At 36.8% G+C, this 17409-nt stretch overlaps 1 protein-coding gene across 1 annotated transcript in view; it reads right to left on the bottom strand.

Annotated features, from left to right (window-relative positions):
• Positions 1 to 17409, bottom strand: part of SEMA5A (semaphorin 5A) — a 213740-nt gene that overhangs the window by 66970 nt on the left and 129361 nt on the right. The window contains exons 11-13 of the mRNA XM_062499827.1: positions 11911 to 12028; positions 6457 to 6638; positions 4091 to 4234 (exon numbers count right to left, since the gene is read on the bottom strand). Of these exons, the coding sequence (XP_062355811.1) occupies positions 4091 to 4234; positions 6457 to 6638; positions 11911 to 12028 (444 nt within the window). The remainder of the gene's footprint in view (positions 1 to 4090; positions 4235 to 6456; positions 6639 to 11910; positions 12029 to 17409) is intronic.

Raw genomic sequence — 17409 nt, 5'->3', positions numbered from 1 at the left:
CTGGTGATTTACTGGTATGCACAGACTACACCGAGGCTGATGGGAATGCCAGATTCCTTTAGCTGAAGGCAGGCACATGACATGCAAATGCCCTACTGGATTGAGATTGTTATACTGACAGAAATATCCATCCAAGAGGCTGTGGAAGGTGGCATGTGGTCCTAGGGGCTACTGTAGAAGAGGAGGGAGCAGAGAAAGCAAGGAGCGTGGAAACAGACACTTCCCAGCAGACAAGATGACCATGGGACTACAAGCAAGCCTAAAGCCTTGTGGTTTAAGCTGCTCTGCTGAAGCGGACTGGGATTGTTCACAGTGTGCAGAAACAAGCAGTGCTACACAGAGCAGGCAGGCACTTGACTCCCAGCACTTCTTCTTTTTCATGGAAACAAGCCCAAAAGCTAAATGTTTGCTGAGAACCACGTACAAAATTATGTGACAATATGTCCTGCTTCTAACAGTTTTATACATCCCAAAATATCCATGGCTTTCAAACATTTACTCCTTATCTGCAGCCAATTTACTTTTCTAATTGCCACGGCTTTTTTTCTATTCTTTCCTGTGTAACAAAAGATAAGTGCATCCACTGAAAACAAGGGATTGTCATTTTAATGCACCTCATTTCTGCACAGTTAGAAGGGGGACCGGTGGACTTAACGAGGCCATATATATAGCATCTTCCACAGAAAGGACAAACATATCACTCTATGATATTGTCAAGACAGGATACTACAGACTATAAACTAAGATCGGGAGCATTTCCAGCAGCTTCAGTGAATATTTCTTATACAGGAAAAATCAGAAAAATTAAGCTCCTAAGGAATTCATGAAGATGTCTTCCATTTGGAGTTTTAACGATAAAACTATTATCTGATTAGCAAATTTTGTTGCAATGTTATTTTTACTACCTCTCCATATTCTGTCTAAATGCACATTAGCTGCACTTTTTGACCTACTTCTTCACGGGGTATTTGCTTTGTAATATGAATACTTGCTGTTATCTCTCAACTGCTTTCCCCCTTTTCCCACACACCCTTTTAGCAGCAGAGCATGAAACAGTTTAACCTATCTTCAATGCTTTAAACTGGCAAATAATGCCATTGATTTCAAGGGAATGGCCAGCACGCATAGAGCTGCCTGATACATTAGCCATGATAGGATTGTGGCTTTCATGAGGCAAAACAAATATATCATAGACAAACATTTAGCTCTTAACACATGAACAAATACTGTCAAGCTGAATATGTATCCACATCTGGAAGTAAATTTACCTCAGATATATGCTGCCTTTTTTGTGTTTGCTTTCTATGGAGTTATGTACTGGATTTCTACTGAAATCACTGTTTGTTGAAAAGTCGTTTCAAAGTTTGGCACATAGATGGCTGTAGAAACTGAATCCAATATTTATACCCCTGAACATGTGAAGGTGATTAGAGTACTCAGCGTTTACAAAGACAAATGCACTCAATGTGTAAACCAACTAATTCATATTTTTACTAATATTAAATATATATTCATTTTACATATGAGCTGGGTCATCAAAAAAGTGAGTTACTGCACATGGAATATTTGTTTAGCCTGCCTGAATGTTATGGGCTCAAAGAAACTATTACCATTTGGTGCTGATGTAACTCAATGACAGTGAAACAGTGAAATAACACAACTGTAAACATTGGTATTCCATTGCCCTCACAGCTCAAAACAAGCTGGCAGAGCCATGAGGACACTCATAAAACTCTGATGGCCCCAACCAGCTTCCCCTGAGTCCTCCATCCACACACAGATCTCATTTTAACCTGATCCTAACTCTGGTCTTTGGTTTACCTTCCTACCTGGACTTCTTTCATTTTAATGATGTCACTAGGATTTACACTCCTAATTGGAACTGGTCACAATCTCCAGGCTTTCCCTATTCTCCTGCTGCGGGTGATGGGATGGGCCTGGCTGGCAAATATCCCAGGACTTTTTGCTTTTTACAGCTCTGAAAAGATTTATCCAAGTACTTGGCTTAACAGTGACAAAAATCCTGGCAAATAACTGATGTCTCATTCCTCTAGCTGCTTTACAAATTATTTTACAAAATTTCCTTACTTACCACACCCTCTGGAAAAAGAATTAAAGGCACTTAATTAGAAGTATCAGGACATAAAATGGGTAACAAACAAAACCAAGGCAGAGGCAGGAAGGTCAGCTGTGAGCAAGCTGTGAGTGAGAAAGGTGCAGGGCTATTGGGAGTGAAGAGTCTTTCAAAGAGACAGGAAACAGTGACAGAAGAACTCTGAGAAAAAAAGTCATCCTGAAGTAAACTCACGGGCATATTCATCCCAGATTGATGCTGAACTGAATCGAGATAGAAAGGACAAATAAGCTGCAAACTACAAAAGCAAAGTGACATAAGCTTATTGTTCCTTCAGAACTGTTGCATAACAAAATGCAATCCTTCTGGACTGCTATTGTTTCAACTCATCATAAATCACTTTCCAGTTTGTAACTGCTTTTACAGTGCACCCATTGTCTTAATGCTCATATAATTAAGAAAGTATTTCTCATGGTTTTCTTTCTTTCTGTGAAACTATTTATCAAACTTCTATTCCGTGTTAAACTAAAGCGAACAATTACTATTGCCATCTATAATCCCTCACCCCAAAGTCTCTCCAAACTTAACTGTTTTTTTCTATGTTTAGTCTCGTTGTGTCCTGCTCTGGACTGACCTCTCAGTTCAGGAAGATCAATAGATGTTATTCATGCTAGGACAGAGTTAAATAACGGCAGACACATTCTATGTTTGATGGTGATGGCTCTCTGGTTGGACAACCTATTTTCAGAAAGCAATTTACAAAAGAGCAAAATCCTCTCCTCTGGAATGAAACGGTAAATATTCATGGCCTTGAAACAGTGAGAAACATTCACATGTTCTATGATACTGATCCTTTACTTTTAAGAGTTAGAAAGACCACATCCCTGGTGATCTGTTAATACATAAATGTGTGATGCAAACTTGCTTCAATGAATCTCTTAATCTGAAGAAATGCTGGAGTTGGTGTTTAATTAAATGCCTCACTGAAACTCTTCAGAAAGGTTACTGACTTTAGTTTATATCCAACAGCAATATAGGATACTACATCATCCATACAGAAACACTGAGTTAAGCTGCAAGTGCATATTGGGAGGAAACGTATCTGCATACATCTCTTGGAATGGAGGGCTACAGGACTCCAAATTTTCACACCAATGCCAGTCTGCTATCTAGCTTTCTGGTACACCTCTGGAGACAACATAATGCATGCAAGAGCTGCAGTTTATCTGAATATATTCTAGCTTGATTTAAAGAAATATTTAATTCCCGTTAAAACTGTGAACACAAAAGAGATGCATGCAGGGTCCACATAGATTAAGAATGTAATTAGGGTGCATGTAAAATAGAATTAAAGTTCTGAACTTGACATTCTGAGCTAGTGACAAAATATTTAGTCTGCCGCCAAAACAGTACATGGTGAAATCTGAGCTAACTTGGTCTGCTTAGGGGTTAAAAAATACATAAAAACAATTTAAAAAACCCCACCAAACTTGAACCCTTACTAAAGATATTTGAGTTCAAGGTGTATTATATTTATTGAATAGAAAACAAAGCCCTTGAAACTTCCTTTCATGTTATAGAAATGCTTAATTCATTTACAACAGAAAAAATGAACTCACAGCATAAGTAACATGGTGCTGTGACCTTTTTATATTTTGTTCAGAATTCCAGGTCTTGAGGCTGGATGAGTGAAAATTCAAACACAGTGCAATCAATTTTCAAGGAGAATCAATTTTCAGGGTCTCAAGGGACAGCAGCACATTGCTTCAGCACAAATCTCTGGCACTATCAGGAACTCTCAGCTGGCTCAGGAGGGATGAAGCTAAGTGAACAATGAAAGATCTGCTGCAGCCCCACAACCTTGTTAATGGGAATACTGTCCTGTACAGCAGTGAAGGCAAAGAGAGAGTGAAAGGAGAGGGAAGGGAAAACCAAGGCAAATAAAGGAGAAAATGTCCTTAGGAATACAACTGGGCAGAAGAAATTAAAACAGACAATAGACAAAAGATAACTCACCTCTCTTCACGATTCTGTCCCACACAGACTCGTCCTCCATGTCGAGGGGTTGGATTGCTGCAGGAACGTTGACGAACTTGGAAGCCTATCCCACAAGTGGTGCTACAAGGTGACCAAGAAGTCCATGGTGTCCAGCCTCCATTTCTGGTAGAATAAAAAGCTCAGGCTCTGTCATCTGTTTACATAGCGAATGGCTGATTAGGTGTGACTGACAGTAGAATCTGACCTATTAATATTTCTGTAGAAGTCATTAATACTGCATCGTCTTCCATTTCTTCCAGAATACTGAACCAAAATAAAGGTGCTCTGATATTCCATATTCCATGCTTTGTAATCAGCAACTGCTAAAATTACCTCCTTGTACAAGAATTACAAATATATGAAGATATTTAGTTGCTTTTGGTCACTTTGTTCTGGGTAAAGAACATCTGCAAACTCCTGTATCAATGCTCTCAACTGACTTTAAACTATGTATCATTTTCAGGGAGATTAAAATCTCAAATTTTGCTACCTTGTCTGAAAGGAAAGTGGAAGAAAAGCCTGGAGAAAAAGGAGGCTCAGAGGATACCATATTGCTCTCTACAACTACCTAAAAGGCAACAGTAATGAGGTGGGGCTTGGTTTCTTCTCCCCGGCATTTATCTCTTGATTTTAACAAGGAACAGAATGAGAGGAAATGGCATCATGTTGTGTAAAGAGAGATTTAGATTGGATATTAGAAAAAAATTCCTTCACCTAAAGGTTTTTCAAGCATTGGAGCAGGCTGTCCAGGGAAGTGGTGGAGTCACCATCCCTGGAGTATTAAAAAACTTGCAAATGTTGTACTTGGGGCCATGGTTTAGTGGTGGACTAGGCAGTTTTTATTAATGGTTGGATTCAATTGAAAGCATTTTTTTCAAGCCTAAAAGACTCTGTGACACGAAAGTAAGAATCAAAATGCATTAGTTCTCAATTTCAACAGGTTATCCTGATAAGATGTCAATACCTTGCCTGTCATGGAACAAAAAATCTAAGAGAGTTCACATGCTGTAGCTTGCATTTGTGAACTCTTAAAAAGAACTTCAGATCCCTCCAATACACCCTAGAAAAAATATTATAGACCAAACATCTGAAAAGGAATTTCATATCCTGTTCTAGGCCAAAAAAAAAAAAATAAAAAAACAATATATATATATATATATATATATATATATATATATATATATATATATGCACTTCAGCTGTTATCCAAAGCTTTATATGGCTAGCTTGCAGTTTTTCTACTGGTAGAAAACAAACAGAGATAAAGAAAAACAAAACTCAACTATATTGAGCTTTTGATATTTCATCATAAAAGCAAAAGTTAAAACAGTGCCTTACTAATATAGCAGTGTTAACAGAAGTAAGATATTAAAAGAGTAGTGTAATAATGCCAAAGGTAGAATGCAAATCCAGTCCCAAATCACATTCCAAATTCCCTTTTAAACCTGTTCCCTTCTGAAGCTGTTGTTTGATTGTTCGGTATCTCACAGAATGTTTATCTTTTCTATCACTCTGCTGACCTGATGTTATATAACATATTGTTAGATTTTTAATAATTTTCCTAAAACAGACTATTTTTACTTACAGAGCTTGCAGTTACCTTGTGCAGAAATGTAATCAGTTTTATTCACTATCACGATGTGATTGTGATGTTAAAATAAAAAAAAGACAAGAAACAGAAAGAAGCACTGAAAATAAGCAGAATTCACCAGTATATGTTTCATATTGCAATTAAAGTATGTATAATATATGTGTGTAATGTTTTAAACATGAACTTCTGATGCAGTTCCAAATAGGTAATGTTCTGAGTCTCTTTGAAATAATCTGCTCTCACTGATTTTCTCTGGGAGTGGTTAAGCTCCTGAAGAAGACAAAAGAGTGGCTAAAGAGTTCTACACAAACTGATAATAGAACTTGCTGTCGTGATACAACTGAAAGATAGAATGAAAACACTTTTCCAGGGCAGAATGGAGGAGTACAGTGGTAATATGAGACCTCCAAAAAAGTAAGCCATTCTAACTTCCAGAAAAGAAAGTTGTATGAATTACAGAACTGAGGAAAAGTATGATACGTTGGATATTATCTAAGACTGATTTTTTTTTTCTTTCAGAGCTTTTGTTAAAATTACCTGGTACACAGGTACACAGTATTTGAAATTACTCTGCTCACTGATTCATTCTCTCTCCTACAAAATCTGAGAAAAACTTTCTAATGTCCCATTTGCCTTTTCATGCACAGAATGGGATCAGTAGATTTCAGAGGAGATTTCAAAGGGTAGGCTTTATTCTGATTAAGTTAAAAATTTTTAAAACACAAATAACAGAACCTGAAATAGTCTTGCATACCTGGAACAGTTGGCAATCTCTATGGTTGGTCCTTCACACAGCCATCCTCCACATTGAGGAGCAGGACTGTCACACACACGTGTCCTGCAGAGGCAGGAGCCAACACTGGCACCGTCAGTGTGGGTGCAAGGTTTCCACTGTGACCACGTTCCAAAATGTCCATCCACTGTCAGATTTCTCATCTAGAAACAAACACAACAGAAAAGCTTACCTGAGACTTGACAGTTACTTCACACAACCTCTTTACTCTGCTGTGCATGAAGGTTTAACCTTCAGGCACCAACAATAGTAGCCTCCACTCCAGGAGCCTCCAGGAGCCATCTTCCAGACAGAAATCTCCCCTTATAATTCCTGTAGTTGTATATTTTCCACAATTTCTGACCAATCCAAGCCCCTGGATGCCACCACCATAGGAATAATAGAAATCACAACTGTTATCTTTCATAACCATGCCTGCCTACCTCTCAGTTGTATTCTGTATTCCCTACTTCCTAAAATTTTCCAGTGAAAATGGAACCTGGAGACTGACTGTAAAGCCCAAGATCAAATGGAAGAGGCAGCAGAGGATAAAGAAGAAATGAAGAAATTCTCTATGAGGACGACGAGACACTGGAACAGGTTTCCCATGAGAAGCTTGTGGATACCCAATCTGTGGAAGTGTTTAAGGCCAGGTTGGATGGGGCTTTGAGCAACCTGGTCTAGAGGAAGGTGTCCTTGGCAAGAAGGATTTAAACTAAGTGCTCTTTCAGTTTCCTTCCAATGAAACAATTCTGTGGCTCTAAACACAGATGCTGCAATAGTCCAGGGTAACAAAACTTGTTGGATCAAACTCAAATCTCCATGATGGGTGTCTTTTTTGGAAAAAAAAATTAAATAATGAAGCGTATCTCATACAGTACCCTTTCATAAGGACGAAATGTGGTTTTAAATACGATAATCTTTAAATGTTATATGAAATTATATGTATAAATCCAAAAATATCTCCTAAAAGCAGCACCTAACCCTACATGATGAAACAGTTTGCTCACATAGAATGCACTTCTCAACACCTTTGGCTGAAAGGTTCAGACCATTCTCACCTTGACTGGAATGTTTCCATCAAGCAGCTATAACACATTTAATATGGAATCTTCATTGCCCAGCTGAAACAAAATGCGCTAGAAAAAGAGCTTTTCTAAAGAAAATGGGGCAGGACATTGGGAATTCATCTCCCAGCAAAGACAGATTTTCATAATATTCTTTTATCCAGGTGTTAATCTTGACAAATCTGTAATCCTAAATGAAAATTATGGCCACTTTTCACTTAAATATTAAGGAATTTGTCTTTTTTTGGCCCATGTTAACTTTCAGTCAAGACAGCACCAACAAGTGCAGGCTAAGTAGCATTTAAATTCACTCTTAGTAAGAATAAACATGCATCACTTGCAGTCATGCACTTTTCATCCACTTTATTGTTTACTCTGTGTTTAAAAGGAATTACAGTTGTAGGTTGTCATAAGCAATCTGAAATGGTAACTTCCTTTACTATTTTTAGTTATTTTATTGGTGGCGAGATAAATGTACATTTCACAAATAGTTTGAAGATACAAGAGATTCAATCAAACATAAGGCATGTTCCCACTGACACTCTGGGTGTTGGTTGATTCATTCCACTGTGGAAAAGATACAATAATTTCACTACTAATTACAATTCCCACTGTTCATTTTTCACAAGTATCACTTGTGCAAGAACATCTATGTGTATATTCTGTCAGCTACAACCGACATAACCATAATTCATCATTTCAAAATCTGTTGACAGCTATTTATTGAAAATAACTCACCAACCTTTGCTCATGTAGAGTTTACATTGCTTGGCTTTGTAAGACAAGAAATACTTCCCTTTAAGTGACAAGCAGACTCATTCTCTCTTACAGCTCTGGTCCAACAAATATTTATAGTCCATAGACTAACAATTCTATGTCCCCAATCTAATTATGTCAGAGATGTAAAAACGCCTTTACTGCTTTCTGTTTCTGTGCTGCATCAAAACATCTTTATTGTTGCATCTATAATTATATACGAAAGCTTTTCTGTGGTTAACAAGCTAATAGTTGTTGATGGTTACCATAATACATATTAGGCAGCAGAGAAAGTATACATAAAACATAGCTGAAAGCTTGAACTCAGAAAGATAAATTGATGACATGTTCTCTTTCTTCATTATTTTTCCTTTATCTGCAAAAATCCCACTGGGGTCTCTGCTGTTGCCCATGACTCACCTGCTCTGTCTCTCTGTGTGTATCTCCCTTTCAGAAGTGATATCCAAAAATTTCATCATGTGACTGCAGGAAAGCAAAATCTACTGATGAGGGGCCTCTGCAGCCCTCACCAGAATCCATGCCCATTAATCTTTCACAATCTGACACCTCAAGGGAAAAATCAGTCAGTCAGGCCATCTTGGCATGGCTACACTTTCCCTCTCTACCACCCTAGTTTTGTCACCCTTTCCTTTCTGCAGATACCCTTAGACCTTTCCTCCTTCTTAATGTCCTCCAAATATTCATCTTTGTCTCAAGTCTCTCTGTACCCACCTCATCTTTCCTGCTTTGTGCCTCTGCACTCTTGAGGAAAGGTGACAGTTATTAACTGTGTAGAGAGATCTTTGGTTTGAGATTACTTTTTGTAGAATTTAGTGAATCTGAGAATTTTCTGAAGCTCCTGATGAATTCAGATCCCATACTACACTTCCTCTGAGAATAACTATAAAAATACAGCCATTTCATGTTGCATACTTCTATTAAACAAACAAACAAAACCAAAAAGCACGACCAAACCCAAAAATCCTGAAAAATATTTTTTTAAATTATTTTTGCTTTCCTTGTATAATCTTCTAGATAATGCCAGAATATTTTTAAATGATGGATTGCAAGTTGTCCCACTGGAAAATATTTCAAAAAAGAATGAACCTTTGTTGCCATAACAATTATTGGCTGATTAATAGGGATACACAACCAACTGGACAAAGTGGTCAAAGTGGATATGTGTGCCATAGCATTAATTATTGTCCATATTTATGCACAGTTGTTGTAGTCATGCCAACTGAAACAATAAACTAAAAATCAAATTGAGAATTAAATCAGAGCAAGATAACCAAAATAACCACATTTTTCAAAACTGATCTTCAAATTCCAGAGGTAGTAGCACAGATGCTCATCTATCTCTCCTATTCACCTCTCTCCTCTACCATGACATGCCTATAAGCACTCAGCCATATGAATAATTCTGTAGGTAATAATTTCCCAAAGAAAACTGGTCACACTTTTTATCCTGGACTAAAATATTGGATAAACAGAAATCTCTCTGATCCAATTTTAGAAGAAACTGGCCATTTATTAGTCTAAAAAAATGTCTACAATGTTAAAAAGATCCGAGTAATTTTATTAAAAATTAAGATATTGGAAGCAATTGGGACCAAAAGAGGGAGACTAGGTTTTGAGTATTCTGTTATGTTCTGCCTGCAACAGTGTCTTGAATATATCTAGCATATGTTAAGGATGCACATAGCTCAGTTGCCTACAAAATCAAATTAATTACATCTTGGCTTATGTATCCTGTGAGCACAGCACAAAAAAATGCTATAAAAACAAATATTTCAAAGCCTTGCTAAGCAAAATTGTAATTGATTGCAGTTTGCCAGAAAACTGTATTACTTTAGAGGAAAGTTTCTATGAAGTTTTCCAATCTGCTCAAAAATGTGTTACTTAGTATATCAGGCTTTAAAACAGTAAAGGTATAAACCCATACTCTTCAATTTAGATAGTAATTCTAAAATTTTCCTTCTATTATGCAAGCTCAATCTGCTCAAGGACAAAATTTCTTTGGAGGTGCACTAGGTCTTTGAATCTCAGATCAGGAGGATAAGTCTCACAGCTATGGATAAATTTTAAGCAAGACTTAGATGCTCCCCAGTTTTGACTAGACTGCCATATCCTATGCACAAGTAATACAATAGAGACTAAACAACTGTTTTTCCAGTTGAACAGAACAGAATGGAATTATGCTTTCTAAATTATTCCTCCCTCCACCCCATCTTGGCCTCGTGTCTAGGAAAGAAAATAAGGTCTAGTGCTACAATTCAAAGACTGAGCACAGCAGGCTGACTACTCATGCAAATATCAACAAAATAAGGCATTTCAGTAATCATAGTATTTCTCCCAAATTGCTCCTGATTTCAGCTCAAATGCTAATGCAGATGAATTCAACACAGGCCTGTTTTATTTGTCCTCTATGTGAGAAGGTAGATGCAAAGGACAGGACAAGACATAAACATTTTTTAAAAGTTTTAAAAATTTGAAAAAAATGTTTTAAGATTTGGTATTTAATGTCAAACAAAGTCAGAACACTGGAGCACATTCTCAAGGCCCTCAGAATCAGGGTGGTGGTTGTATCTATGAAGCTGTTGCAGCACATGTCGAAAGCACAAGTCAAAGCTGGAATAATCTTATTCTGATTTTGCACATCTCTAGCTCACTAAACAGCCCACCTTAGGAGAGAGAAGTATCATCAAGATGTTAAATGGAGCTTGTAAACACATGGAGATTAGAACATGAATGCCATGTGAGCAAAAGTTTATAGATGCATGCATGTGCCCCACTGGTAAGTGGCGACAAGATCAAGAAGTCCATACTAGGAATGAAAGCAGAATTGAGTTGGAATGGCTCCCTCTTTATGGGCAGAAGGACAAAGCAGCAAGAATGTCCCCAAAAAAAAAAAATAAAAAAAAAGAAAAAAAAAAAGCACAACCAACACCCCATGAAAGATACTTCTTACCCCTCCTTTTGCATGCTTTGGAGTGAGGGAAAATAATGAATATTAAAACACACCAGAATTAAATTAAAAATTAGAAATATTAATAAATTTTGTTGCTGCTTTTTTATATTATTTTAAATTAATTCAAAATATTTTTAAGAGAACTGCTAAGCCACTGTAAATATAAACCCTTCATTCATTGTAATTATCACCTCTATCGTTAATGTGGGTGAGACTTAACTCATGGAATTCAGCCTTCCAACTCATAGACTTCAGAAGATGTTATTTGGCTTTATATATTATCAACAATAGTCCTAAAAGAAAATATTATACCATTAGTGATTAAACTTTTTCAACACACATAATGGAGAAAAATTCTGCAGAGAAAATATGTCAATATCACTAATCTTAGAAAATATTTGTTTTCAAGATGGAAAAATAGACATTAGAGATAAAAACAACCACCCTTTGAGATTATTCTGAATAATTGTATCATGTAAGTAGTTTGATAAGAAATAGAAAAAAAACCCCTTAGGTGCTCTGCTAACATCTGATGGGAAAACCTAGGGGAAAGGGCATTAAATGCAGTTTTCTGAGCTGGAAAAATCTATGCCAGTCCATCTTCACAAAATTCACACAGAATCAAAGGTTTTTTGGACTTACTGGACACACGGTAATGCTTTGCTCCCATTGACTCATGCTCAGACTTTCTTCCAGCGTTGTGCATTTCTTCATTACCATGTCCCAGCCACAATAAGGGTCTTGGGATCCAATGCACGCACTGTGGATGAAAACCAGTCAAGTAATCAGGACATTTATCTTCATTTGTACTGACGAAGATTTCTAAATAACTATATAGCATCTCTTGGTATTTCATAGGCAGATAGTGAAATTCATCCCTGTTGTGGTATGACACAGAAAAAAATGACCAAAACCAGAGGAAAAATTAATTTGAATGTCTACACAAAGCATTTCTTTTAAGTGAATAGCTGAATTTCTGTCTGCATGCATGGTATGTTGTCGAGACTGACTGTTGTACTAATTACTAGAGAATTACAGAAATTCATAAAGGGGGTATATTGTCTGCTCCAAGTGAAAATTTCAGGACTTACAGTTCTTAATCTTTTCTGTCAGTTTTGGAATTGTAGATAATATCTATTTCAGAAATCAGAGAACAATGTCTGCTATTTGAAAATTAATTAGAAAACCCTTTGACTTATTTTCCGCACTTGTATAAAATATCTGGAAGTTAGTTCACAGGGGCACTGGTGGCTGCCACCACATCTTTGACATATCACACGCTGCCCTCAACACTCTCTCTTAGTGGCCTGCGAAGAGGGAAAGAACAGGATTGCAGAAAAGGATGGTAGTCCAGTTTCATACAGACTCCGAAGGATCCACTGTACAAAACTAGAAGTTAATTTCTCAAATAAAGAGCAGGTTTCTCTTGCTAAGGTCTAGCATTAACAGTCTAGGCAATAGGTCCACAGCTTCATAGCTAAATATCCATAGGAAAGGAGGTGGAACTCCCATTATAGTGAAGCACAATACAATTGGTTTAGTCCTTGTAAGAACACCTATAAATTACACATTAAAAAAATGCATTCAAACATTTTGTCTAATTGTAAAAAATGTTAGTGTTCCCATCATATATGTTGACTGAAGGGCCACTGAGAAGATTAAGCAACTGGAGCATGTGTCGAGTGAGGAGAGGCTCAGAGAGCTGGGAGAGCTGCTTAGCCTAGAGAAGAGAAGGCTGAGAGAGGATCTCATCTGTATGTACAAATCCCTGAAGGGAACATGCACAGAGGAGGATCTTCAGTGCTATCCAGTGTCAGGACCAGAGACAATGGGCACAAACTGAAACACAGGAGGCTTCAGCATTGGGAGACACCACTGCAGAAAGAGTGACTGAGCACTGGCACAGATAGCCCAGCTTCTGGAATCTCCTTCCTCGGACATATTCAAAAGCCACCAAGACATGGCCCTGGACAACTGGTTCTGGGAGCAAACACTGGACCAGATGACCATCAGAGACTCCTGCTAACCTCAAGTGTTCTGTGATTGTGCCCTAACTAATTTATGTTACACAGACTTACTAATTCCCTGGAGTGTTATTCCAAAGTACCACAATTATAAATATCAAAGAATTCACCTCCACATTCCATTTGGCAATGTGGATTGCCAGTACCATGTGGGAGCATAGTTCTCATCTGCAAAAAGGGCACAATGTAAGAGGCATAAAAGTCAAAACTCCATGGGTATCCCTAATCAGGATTCCAGCTCAAAAGATAAAGCTTTTGGCTTGGGGAATTGGCTGTTCAGAAGAGAGTTCCCACTGTTGGCTCCTGCAGCTGTGAGCACTTAGCATTTTTGTAACTCAGCCTACATATGTTTCCATTTAACTGTCTAGAAAGTGAGAAGGAACATTAATGCAAACTATGGAAAGTTCTAAGTGTCTTGGTCTTCCAGAGTTTGCAAGACGTGATGTCCAGTGTTCTCCTTCTAAGTATCTCTGATAAAGCATGTGTTTTATGAGAAGAGGATACAAAAACAAATTAAAGGCTGACATAATGCACAACTGGCAATGTTAACAATGATAACATCGAAATGAGAACTTGTGCCTCAAAGCCGAAGTGCTCAATTTTCTAACTTCAAAGTGTTGATATTTATAAACTCAGTTATGATGCTTTAGAAAATTTTCATTAAAAACAAAAAATATTTCAAAATCTTTTGAAATATCCTTTCACTTAGAACCATGCTCTCTGTTTAGTGGGGATAAGCTGATCCTTCTCCCACTGTCTCATCTCTGATCCTTCTCTGGTCTTAGACCCCATTTCCTCTTTTGCTTCTGTTTTCACTTTGCCTTCAATTCAACCAAGTCAGAACGATTTGCACCTTTCATTACAAGTCATTCAGAGATTTTTAGTAAGGTGCTAGAAACATATTTTGACTGTCGTTACAATTTTCTAGTATGAGAACAGATCTTAGCTCCGTGGAAGAAAAAAAAAATTCTTCTACTGCTATGACAAAGAATCTTTGATCACTCTGTAAATTTTTTCAATAGCTGACCTGGCTTGGAGTTCACTGCAGCAAGGTAAAATGAGGTGAATATTTTCAGAATTTAGTTAAGATCCACTGAGAATATGAAAATTATCATTTTAAGAAGTTAATAACTCAGCTAACCTCATGCAGACAGCAAGAGGATAACTTCCTCCACTAATTAGAAGCATTACCATTCTTCAATAACATTTTCCCTTACACTACAATATAGAAATTAATCCTCTAAACATATTAAGTATTCCAAACAAAGCAGCAAGAAATATTTTCAGGGAAATATTCCTCGCATGAGAAACTATTTTTTTTTTCACTGTGCTAATTCATTGCCCCAGTCATTATTACATCTAAGTCTCATATTGTAAAAAAGTTTAATTTTTTAAATCTTATATCCAGATGGAGAAAAAACCCTACAAAACTGTAGTTCAGTATCATCAACCTCCCTCAGCTGTCTGTGACAGACATATTCATGAAATGCAGCAGGACCTGACTAGTCCTAGTTGCCCTGTTCTCAGGTATTGGCACAATTCTCTTTCGTTCTCTGCCCTGCCTCACATCTCACAGGGTTTTCTTATTTATTTTTTGCAGATCACCTATATCTCTGAAAAGTGGACATAGTTTCTTTAAATATTAAAAGAAGAGAGGTAACATGAAGGGTAAATTTTTATCCTTAATGCCTAATTATGTCACCTTTTAAAACCACCTTCTTTCCTTTAAGGAATGATTCATTTGATTTAATGTGTTAGTAATAGCAGCTAATTATTTTTATCTACTATGCCTAGATAAAACAAAGAAGCAGATAACAAAAGAAGTTAACAGATAAAAATCAGATAGAATAAAGCATGGAAGTATAAAAATATCAGAACTTCTGATATCTGAAATTCTGATATCTGAAATATAAAATATAAAGGGACTATTCTTAACTTACAATTATGTGTCCTTAGGAAAATTTCATGCTGTTTTAATATAATGAATCTCTCTCCCAAGAGACAGCAGTAAGAGGAACAACTTCAATGTGCACATGAAATAACAAAAAAAATCCCTATACATATCTATCAAATTTATGTCAATTTTATGTAAGTAAAGAAACTAAAAAGTCAGATGCCACTATGCATTTTTATCTCCTTTTCCTCCCAAATCTCTGTCTAAATTAAAGCCATTTTAGATGCTGCTGTTGAAAAATTAGATAAATTTTAAAGTAGGTATTAGGTCTTTCATTTGACAGGGCCCTTTCAGACTGTCACATGGCAAATAGCAGAGCTTGATAATATATTTTGTCATCTTGGCTCTAGAATTATACGTTAACATCTCAATTTCAGCAGAGAATTAATGTTTTGTCTGTTAATCCCAGTGGGCACCAGCTCACATCTCTAAGACTTCACATGATTTGTCCTAGCACTGCTAAAACTGGCAATTTTGTGCAGGAAAGAAATTCAGGAATAAAATTAAATGGGTTCATTTGAAGACTCTTGATGCCACTTACCTTGTCAAGCCAGCACCCTGTGCAAAAACATTCAACAGTTTTTGGCTTCTCCTGACTGATTCTAATTTTGCTGTCTGTTGTCACTTCACATTTTTTTACCAAATGCAAATGATAGGTAGCAGAGTGTGTCTCCTGCAAGGCACTCATTTGGCAGTGATGGCTCAGTTTGCCTGCTGACAGTGGTACTACTTTAGCAATGGGTTTTGACTCACTACTAACCGAAACATAAGCGATTTCACTCTAAAGCAAGTCTGTAAAAACAGGTTATTTCTTCAGCTATTTTATAATTATAACCAAGTAGGCCAGCAAAATTGTCCTTCTTCAGTTATATTTGAGATGATTTATTGAGTCAAAAAGTCAGGCAGAATTGAAAACTATTCAGAGCAAAATATACTTAAAAATCCCATAGAGTTTTGGAATAAAAATAATGTATGTGTATTCTGAACAAAAAACCAAAACAAAACAAAAACAAAAACAAACAAAACAACAACAACAAAAAAAAACAAAAAACCTTAAGTTTAAAAGCTGTATCATAATACCATCAATTTTGAAGATATTTTAAAATTTCCTTTGAGGGAGGGAATATACTCCCATATTAATATGAAAGTGACAATCAGGTATCCTCCAGTAGTAACATTCATACACTATATATAAATGTAAGAGGTGCATCTTCTAAGACTGCTTAAAAAGCATTTTTCTGTCTTTACTGAGACACAGCATTTCAAAGAACTGAATCTCCTGACCCTTTCAATAATTTCTACTGAAATATCCATGCCTACATACTCCCAAGTACCATCAAATGTGACCTGACACTTTGTATATCAGGAACTGAACCAGGGTCACCATCTCATTTTGCAGATGACAGATTCATTACTGCAAATTCAAACAGAAAACTGAAGCTATAAGCCTGTGTCATGTTCCAGATGCACAGTTCTACCCATTCCTGAATTAATACTTGAATGTGATACCAGACAAAGGTACCTATCAGTGTTTTCATTACTACTGGTTTTGCAGCTATATACATATATATGTGTGTTCAATGTAGAACAGGCATCTAAAGATAGAGATAAATGATGCAGAAGAACATAAATGGTATGGGCACAACTTATAAAATCCCTAGTAGCTCAAGCAAAGATGCATGTCAAATATTCAGAAAGCTGCTTAAGCCTTACCTGTATTGGTAAGAAAAATCAAATCCTTTTATCATCTCAGACACTCTAAGCATCTACCATTTCTTCCTCTTATTTTAATTTTTGTAACATAGTCAGAATATATTTAGGTACAATTCAATCTTGTCACATCACTGAGAATAACAGCCTTAAACCCACAAGGTCCTTCCATCAAATCTGGAATCAGAAATTTATGTATAGAAGACATGTATGTCACACAATTCACTGAACGTTGATGCTTCCAAGTGATTATATATGGATCAAATGCAAAAAACATTTGATGTCATTTGAAAGACAACTTTCAGGGCATGCACTTCATCCTCTCGACACCCTCCCTTCAGATATTTATGTACATTGGGAAATCGGTCAGTGTTCTCCTCTTGAGACTGAGCAGGTCCAACTCCCTGAGCCTCACCTCACAGAAGAGATGTGTCAGACCCTACTCATCTTTGT

The sequence above is a fragment of the Cinclus cinclus genome, chromosome 1 (genome assembly GCF_963662255.1).
Source record: "Cinclus cinclus chromosome 1, bCinCin1.1, whole genome shotgun sequence".
Classification (NCBI taxonomy): domain Eukaryota; kingdom Metazoa; phylum Chordata; class Aves; order Passeriformes; family Cinclidae; genus Cinclus; species Cinclus cinclus.
The sequence above is the reverse complement of the archived record's forward strand: the minus strand, read 5'-3'. Positions and strand labels throughout refer to the sequence as shown.